Below are 9,007 nucleotides of genomic sequence, written 5' to 3' on the forward strand. Positions count from 1 at the left end.
GGGAGGGAGAGAAGGAAGGAAGGGAGGGAGGGAAGTATGGAGGACAAATGAAGGAGGTATTGTGAGATGAGAGAAGAAAGGGATGCTGGGAGAGAAGTATGGAGAGGAGGAGGAAAGGAGAGAAGGAGGGAGGGAGGGAGGCAGGGAGAGAAGGAAAGGAGGGAAAGGAGGAGGATAGATCTATATGATTCCTTTTATCTGGGCAATCCTTTACTGGACTCTCTCTCTCTCTCTCTCTCTCTCTCTCTCTCTCTCTCTCTCTCTCTCTCTCTCTCTCTCTCTCTCTCTCCCCCATACGCACACAAACACCCCTATTATTGCTATCATCACTTACACACACACACACACACACACACACACACACACACACACGTACACACACACACACACGTACACACCTGCCCACCTTCCCACAACAGGTACCCATTAAAACCGCACACACACACACACACACCTCACGCACACCTCACGCACACCTCACGCACACCTCACGCACACACATAAAAACGCACACGAGCAGACATGGCGAGGCGGCGAATGGGAAACAAATATGAAAAAAAGAAAAAAAGAAAGAAAAAAAAAGAAGGTCTTGCGTCTGTTTGTGAGGCATGAGCGAAGCGTATGCAAAGAAGACGGTGATAAAAGAGACAGATCGATAAACAGGAAGAAGAGAAAAAAGACAGAAAAAGACATAGATAGAAAGATGAATTGAGCGATAGATAAAGAGAATAAGATAATGATAAAAAGATAGAGACACAAAGAAGGGTAAAAAAAAAGAGAGATCAGTAAACAGGAAGAGAGAAAAAGAGGAACAGACATAGACAAAAGGAGATATATTAATCGATAGAAAGAGATAATTAGTTGATGATAAAAAGATAGAGACACAAAGAAGGGTAAAAAAAAGAGATCAGTATACAGGAAGAGAGAAAAAGAGGAACAGACATAGACAAAAGGAGATATATTAATCGAGAGAAAGAGAGAATTAGTTGATGATAAAAAGATAGACACTAAGGAGAGTAATAAAAGAAAGATGAATAAACAGGAAGAGAAAAAAAAAGAGAAACAGACATAGAGAAAGATGAATTAAGAGATAGATAAAGAGAATAAGATGATGATAAGAAATATAGACACAAAGAAGGGTTAAAAAAAAATCAATAAACAGGAAGAGAAAAAAAGAGAAACAGACATAGACAGGAGATGTATTGAGATAGATAGACAGAGAATTAGTTGCCGATAAGAAACATAGAGACAGAGAGGAGGGTAATAATTGAGAGATCATGAACAAGAAGAGAAAATGAAAAGACAGGAACAGACACAGACAGATAGACAGATACAGAGCGATAGCTACAAAGACAGACACACAGAGGCGAATATACAGACAGACAAAGATGGTGAGATAGATAGAGAGAGAGAGAGAGAGAGAGAGAGAGAGAGAGAGAGAGAGAGAGAGAGAGAGAGAGAGAGAGAGAGAGAGAGAGAGAGAGAGAGAGAGAGAGAGAGAGAGAGAGAGAGAGAAACGATAGGTCAATAAAAGAACAGATAATAATAGAAAAAAATAAGGGGGAAGGAGGGAAAGGAGGGAGGGAGGGAGGGAGGGAGAGAAGGAAGGAAGGAAGGAAGGAAGGAAGGGAGGGAGGGAAGTATGGAGGGGAAAATGAGGGAGGTATTGTGGTATGAGAGAAGAAAGGGATGCTGGGAGAGAAGTGTGGAGAAGAGGAGGAAAGGAGGGAGGAAGGGAGGGAGGGAGAGATGAAAGGACGGAAGGAAGGGAGGGAAGTATGGAGGGAAAAATTAGTATGGAGAGGAGGAGGAAAGGAGGGAAGGAATGAGTAAAAAACAAAAACAAAAAAAAAAGACAGACAGATGAAACAGATATATATATTTTTTTTACAACAAAGGAGACAGCTCAAGGGCAACAAAAAGAGTGAAGAAATAAAAAAAAAGCCCGCTAATCTCTGTTCCCGAGTCAGAGATAGACAGAAAAAAAAAACGATTAGACTTGGATAGATTAAAGACATAACCTAAGAGACAGATAGATAGACAGAAGGGCCAATAGACTTCGATAGAGAGAAATGACCGAAGACAAGGAGATAGACAAACAGACCGACAGACTTGGATAGATAAAATATATAACCTAAGAGACAGATAGACAGACAGAAGGGCCAATAGACTTCGATAAAGAGAAATTACCAAAGACAAGGAGATAGACAAATAGACCGACAGACTTGGATAGATAAAAGACATAACCTAAGAGACAGATAGACAGACAGAAGGGCCAATAGACTTCGATAGAGAGAAATGACCGAAGACTAGGAGATAGACAAATAGACCGACAGACTTGGATAGATAAAATATATAACCTAAGAGACAGATAGATAGACAAAAGGGCCAATAGACTTTGATAGAGAGAAATTACCAAAGACAAGGAGATAGACAAATAGACCGACAGACTTGGATAGATAAAATATATAACCTAAGAGACAGATAGATAGACAAAAGGGCCAATAGACTTTGATAGAGAGAAATTACCAAAGACAAGGAGATAGAAAGCCAACTGATTAACAACATATCATTAGTAAACAACATGTGAAGAGATTTTAAAGGAATACAAAACATCAATTAACATATAAGTAATTAGAGGGACAAGAAGTGATTCGTTATTAATTTGATGTTCACGGCAAATTGATACGAAAAGCAATTACGTGAAATCATAAAGAAAGAGAAGAAAAAATGAACTGATTGAAAGATGACAAAGAAAAGAAGAACAACGTAGAAGAAGAAGAACATTTAATTAGAGAAAGAAAATGATTAAAAGAGATAAAAAAAACACGAATGAAGGGTTTAGAGATAAGAGAAGAGAGGGAGAGAGTGAGAGAGAGAAAGGGAATAAATAAATAAAAATAAATAAAAAGGAGAAGTTAGTAAGAAAATAGGAGAAAATAAAGAAAAATATAAATGTAAAAAAGCCAAGTTAGTAGAAAAATGGGAGAACTGTAAAAAAACAACTTAGTAAGAAAAAAAAGAAAAGATGAAAAAATACAAATAAAAAAGAAATAAATAAAAATTATGAGTAAAAAAAGATATAAAGAAAAATGAGTAAAAAAAGAAAGAGGTAAAAGATGAATGTAAATAGTAAGAAAAAAAAGAAAATATCAAGAAAAATATAATTAAAAAAAGAAATAAAGAAAAATATGAATGTAAAATAGACAAGTTTGTAAAAAAAAAAGAAAAAAAGAAAAAAATATTGAAGTAAAAAAAAAAAGATAAATAAAGAAAGGTGTTCGTAATAATAAGACCACACACACACACACACACACACACACACACACACACACACACACACAGGTAAATTAATGTCACCCGGGTCTTATCTTCTCACCTGAGCGCGTCTCATTAGCCCATGTGACAGGTGAAGGGATTACTCACCTCTTGGCTACCTGGACGTAAACTCTCTCTCTCTCTCTCATTATCATTTATTCTTGTTTGTTTGTTTTTTTCTCTCCTTTTTACAACCTTCGTTTAATGTTGCCTCCATCTCCTCCTCCTCCTCCTCCTTTTCTTCCCTCTCTTCCTCCTCCTCCTCCTCTTCCTCCACCTTGATTACCTCTCCCTACCATTTTCATCCTCCGTTTATGTCTCTTCCTCCTCCTCCTCCTCCTCCTCCTCCTCCTCCTCCTCCTTCTCTTCCTCCTCCTCCTCCTCCTCTTTGGCATTAGGAAAATGTTCTGCTGAGTCTTGAGTTGCGAGCATGTGTTGAAAATGGTGTGAGAGAGAGAGAGAGAGAGAAGGGGGGGTAGGGGGGGTAAGCGCATTATCTCCCATTAGCAATCTTCACTGAGGTATGCAACATCACCTTCGTCTCTCTCTCTCTCTCGTCATTTACTCCTTTCTATATTCTTTTTTGTTGTTGTTTTCTACCTTTTTGATATATTCATTTTTTTTATATAACTTTTTTCCATCTTTTTCCATTTCATTTTTTACCAACATTTTTCTTTTCATCTCTTTTTCTTTTCCCTCTCACTTCTCTATTCATGTGTTCACTTCATTTTAATTCTCTTTCTTCCTTTCTTTCTCCCTTTTTACTCCCTTCCTTCTCTCTCTTAATTCTCTTCCTTCTTCCTCTTCATCTTAATCTTTCCTCCCAGTCCTTTCCCTGTCCCCTTCCCTTTCCTTCATTCCCCTTCCTCTCCTACTTTATCTTACCTTCTCTGCCTCTTTCTAATCCTCCATTCTCCTTCCTTCCTCTGTTTGCCATCTCTTTATTCCCCTTCTTTCTCCTCTTCATCATAATCTTTCCTTCCAGTCCTTTCCCTGTCCCCTTTCCTTTCCTTTATTTCCCTTCCTTTCCTACTTTATCTTACCTTCTCTGCCTCTTTCTAATCCTCCATTCTCCTTCCTTCCTCTGTTTCCCATTTCTTTACCTTTATTATCCTTCATCCCTTCTTCTTTTCCTCTTACTCCCTTTTCCTGTTTCTTACTTGTCCCTTCTCCCTTTCTTTCATCTGCACCCTCTCTAATCCCCTTTTCCTCCCTTCCTTCCTTCCTTCCTTCCTTTCTTTCTTCCTCCTTCCTTCCCCTTTCCCTTACCTCTTATAATCCCTTACCCTTCCTAATCTATTTCCCCTTCCTCCCTTCCTGCATTCCTTTCTTCCTCCTGCTTTCCCCTTCCCCTTACCTCTTATAATCCTTCATAATCTATTTCCCCTTCTCCCTTCCTTTCTTCCTCCTGCTTTCCCCTTCCCCTTACCTCTTATACCCTTTCTAATCTATTTCCCCTTCTCCCTTTCTTCCTTCCACCTTTCTCCCCATTCCCTCATCTCTTCTGACAATTCATAGTTTTCTTTCCCTCCTTTCTTTCTCCTCTACGTCCTATTTCTCTCATCTTTCCTGTCCTTTCTTCGTTTTTTCCTTCTTCTTCTTAGTCTTTCCTTCCTTTCCTCTTCCTTCCTCTTTATCTCACCTCCTCCTCCCTCTTCCCCTCTTCAATTCCTCTTTCCCTCACCGCTTATGACCCTTCCTAATCCATTTCCTCTTCCTCCTTTCCTTCCTCCTCCCTTCCTTCCCTCACCTCTGCACCCTCTCGCGTCCACACGTCCCCGGGGCAGGAGGAGGCAGGTGTGTAATTAGCCCGCAGGTATGTAAAACAGCTCACCTGTGCATGTACCTGAGGGCCGGAGGGGAAAGGTAAAGGGGAGGAATACGAATGTGAGAATAAGAGAAAAAAGGAAGAAAAGGAAGGATGGAAGGAAGGGGAAGTAAAGAAAGAAAGAAAAGGGGTAGAAAAAAAAGGGAGGAGAGAAATATGAATGTGAGAATAAGAGAAAAAAGTAATAAAGAAAGTGAGAACGAAAGAAAAGAGAAGGAAATGAAAGGGGAAAGAACGAAAGAAAGGAAGGAAGGGGAATGAAAAGAAAGGATGGAAGGGGAATTATAGAAAGGGGAAATAAGGAAAGGAAGGGGAAAGAAAGACAGGGGAAAATATGAATGAAATAAGAAAAAATAAGGAAATAAGGAAAGTGGGAAGGAAAGAAATGGAAGGGAAAAGAACGAGAGGGGAAGGAAGGGGGAAGAAATAAAGAAAGAGAGAAAGGAAGGGAAAAGAAAGAAAGGGAGAAATATGAATGTAATAATAAAAGAATAAGAGAAAAAAGAGAGAACGAAAGAAATGAAAAGGGAAAGAAAGAAAGGAAGGAAGAGGAAATAAATAAAGGAAAGAAGGAAGGAAGGAAGGGGAGAGAAAAGAAAAGCGAGGAAAGAAAGAAATGAAAAGGGAAAAAGAGAGAAAGAGAGAAAGAGAGGGAAATTCGTATACGTTTTCCTGCCTTTCTCCACTTTCCCTTTCTTTACCTCTTCATCCTAATTACCTAAACACACCTGAGAAAATATATGTATGAAGGCAGGTAAGTAAATAGGTTGGCAAGTAGATAAATAGGTAGATAAATAGACAGATACATAGATAGATAGATAGATAAATAGATAGATAGACAGATAGGTAGATGAGTAAATAGATAGATACAGATAGGTAAATACAGATAGGTAGATAAAGAGGTAGATAGGAAAAAAAAGAATAGAAGGTAAGGTGTGTGTGTGTGTGTGTGTGTGTGTGTGTGTGTGTGTGTGTGTGTGTGTGTGTGTGTGTGCCATCTACATAACAAGTGTGTTCAGTAATGCAAACTCATCCGGGGACTGTAATTGAAAGTGTCGAGCTTCATGTTATTATTATTATTTTTTTTTCATTTTCACCCGTTCATTTTCATTGTTAGTTTCATTTTCATTCTAAACTTCCTCCTCCTCCTCCTCCTCCTCGTTCTTTTTCTTCTTCTTTTCTTCTTCTTTTTCTTTATTTTTGATCTTTTTTCTTCTTCTCCTCCTCCTCCTTTTCTTCTTTTTATTTTTATTTTTATTTTTATTTTTTTTCTTTATTTTTTATTTCTTCTTCTTCTTCTTCTTCTTCTTTTCCTCCTCCTCCTCCTACATTTTTTCACATTGATCTCAAGGAAATGTGTCAACCAAAAGCTCTTTACGATAATGTTAATGCTCTCTCTCTCTCTCTCTCTCTCTCTCTCTCTGGTTCTATGTAATTTTCTTCTCTCTTATCTTTAAAAATTTGACTGAAGTGGGGAAGAGGAAAGAGTTGGAGGAGAAAGAGGAGGAGGAGGAGGAGGAGGAGGAGGCGGGAGATGTCAGGGTTCAGGAGTTGACCTTTGTAATGGAGGAAGGGAAGGAAAATTGCGGGAGGGAGGGAGAGAGGGAGGGAGGGAAGGGAAAGAAGGAGGAAGGGAAAGAAAGAGGGAGAGAAGGGATGGTAGGAGAGAAAAGAAGGGAGGAATGGGAGGAGGGGAGGAGGAAGAGAGGAATGGAGGGAAGGGAAAGAGGAAAGGAGAGAAGGGAGGGGGGAAGGAGGAAGGGAAGAAGGGAAGGAAGGAGAGGAAGGAAAGGAGGGAAGAGAAGATAAGGGGAATAAGAATGGAGGGAGGGAGGGAGAGAAAGAAGAAGGGAGGGAGGGAAGGAGACGGAGGAAAGGGAGGGAAGGAGGGAAGTAAGTGAATATATTTGTCTTTTTAATATTAATGATTTTTCTCCTCCGACAATTCCTAGAACGATGCAAATAGAACACACGCACACACACACACACACACACACACACACACACACACACACACACACACACACACACACACACACGGAGTTAAAAGCATAAAAAAACAGACTTATCATGAGTATTCTCTTAAAGGTGAACAAACGATGGCAGGCAGAAAAAAAAAGATTATGGTACGAATATTTTTACATCAATTAACTCTACTACTACTACTACTACTACTACTACTACTACTACTACTACTACTTCTTCCTTGTCCTCTCTTTCTTCTTTTCATCCTCCTCCTTTACTCTTTTCCTCACTTCTGCACCCTCTGTAATCCCCTTTCCCTCCCTTCCTTCTTTCCTTTCTTCCTCCTTCCTTCCCCTTTCCCTCACCGCTTATGTCCTTTCGTAATCCATTTTCTCTCCTTCTCTTCTTTCCCTTTCCCTCACCTTTCCTCTCCCTTCCTTCATCCTCTCTCCTCCCTTTCCTCTCCCTCTTTACGATAATTTTTCTCTCCTAGCCCTTCCAGTTCTCTTTCCTCTCCCTTCCTACCTTTCCCTTTCAGTTAACTTTCCCTTTCTACTACTTCTACTACCTCTACTTCAATCCTCTCTCCTCCCTTTCCTCTCCCTCTGTACTATAATTTTCCTTTCCTGTTACTTTCAGTTTTCTTTCCTGTCCCTTCCTACCTTTCCCTTTTTGTCCATTTTCCCTTTCTACTACTACTACTACTACTACTATTACTACTACTACTACTACTACTACTACTACATATATCTATTCGAAGTTGCAGGACACACATGAGAAATGGATCTATAGAAAACACAGCAAAAAATGAAACAGGTAAAACACTTATAATCATCTCCTTACCTTCTTCTTGTTCTTGTTTTTGTCATTTTTACTAACTAGAGCCTTTCAGAACCCTATAGCAGCCTTTTAGTACCATTTTAAAACATTGGAACCCCTCTCTGAACCCCTTTATATCCCTTCAGAAGCCTTAAATCTTTATTAAAAGCCTTGGAATCCCTTGTAGAGTTCTTTATTAGCTTTTCAGAACCCATTATGGCCTTAGAACCTTCATTAAGAGCCTTGGAATCCCTTTTAGAACCCATTATGGCATTATAACCTTTTGGAATCGATTAACGAAGCCTTTTATACCCATTTCGTAGACTTAGAACCACATTATACGCCTTAGAACCCTTGAAGAATCCTTTCAGAATCAAAACAAAGCCCGGACACACACAAAAAAACACCCCAAAAAATCACGGACACTCAAACACGAACCCAACAAACGGAGGATCACGTACCTTTATGTTCTTGTTCTTGGTGTCCTTGTTAGCATCGGCGGCCGTGGCGAGGAGAGAGGAGCGGATGGACGGGGGCTGGGGGGCGGCTAGGAGGAGCTGCCCCCCGCCCCCCCCTCCTCCCCCTCCTCCGCCCCCAACCCGCCCCGCCTCCACATCCCCCCCGGGTACCTCGCCCCCCATGCTGACGGGGCGAGAGTCTATCCCCGTCTCCTCGTCCCCCTCATCCATGGCTTGCTGTGGGCGGAGAGGGCGGAGTGGGCGGAGTGGTAGTAGTGTGGGAGGCGTGTTGTGGGTGGGCGTGGGCGTGGGTGTGGGTGAGGGTGTTGTCGCCACGGTCCTTCAGTGGTGGAGCGTCCCCCGGGGGTGCTGGGAGCGGGTCACCACACCCATCATCGTCCTGGGGGGGAGAGAGAGAGAGGTTAGGTCTGAAATCCCACGTTATCGTACTCACAACACTCATTATAAAAGAAACTCTATAATTAACACACCACACCCATCATCGTCCTGAGAGAGAGAGAGAGAGAGAGAGAGAGAGAGAGAGAGAGGTTAGGTCAGGGATCCCAAGTTATCGTACTCACAACACTGGATTTTCCTATTTCTAACGCATAACGACTAT

At 40.8% G+C, this 9,007-nt stretch overlaps 1 protein-coding gene across 18 annotated transcripts in view; it reads right to left on the reverse strand.

The window, feature by feature from the left end:
• The window catches only part of LOC126985496 (transient receptor potential-gamma protein-like), a 176,805-nt gene extending 168,017 nt beyond the window's left edge, over positions 1–8,788 (reverse strand). For all 18 annotated transcript variants that reach the window (XR_007738751.1, XM_050840479.1, XM_050840466.1 and 15 more), the window contains exon 1: positions 8,392–8,788. Coding sequence is in view for 17 of the 18 variants with exons in the window: in XM_050840479.1 (XP_050696436.1) it covers positions 8,392–8,619 (228 nt within the window). In the remaining variant the exon portion in view is untranslated. The remainder of the gene's footprint in view (positions 1–8,391) is intronic.
• Between the last annotated feature and the right edge of the window lie 219 nt (positions 8,789–9,007).

The sequence above is a fragment of the Eriocheir sinensis genome, chromosome 59 (assembly GCF_024679095.1).
Source record: "Eriocheir sinensis breed Jianghai 21 chromosome 59, ASM2467909v1, whole genome shotgun sequence".
Lineage (NCBI taxonomy): Eukaryota > Metazoa > Arthropoda > Malacostraca > Decapoda > Varunidae > Eriocheir > Eriocheir sinensis.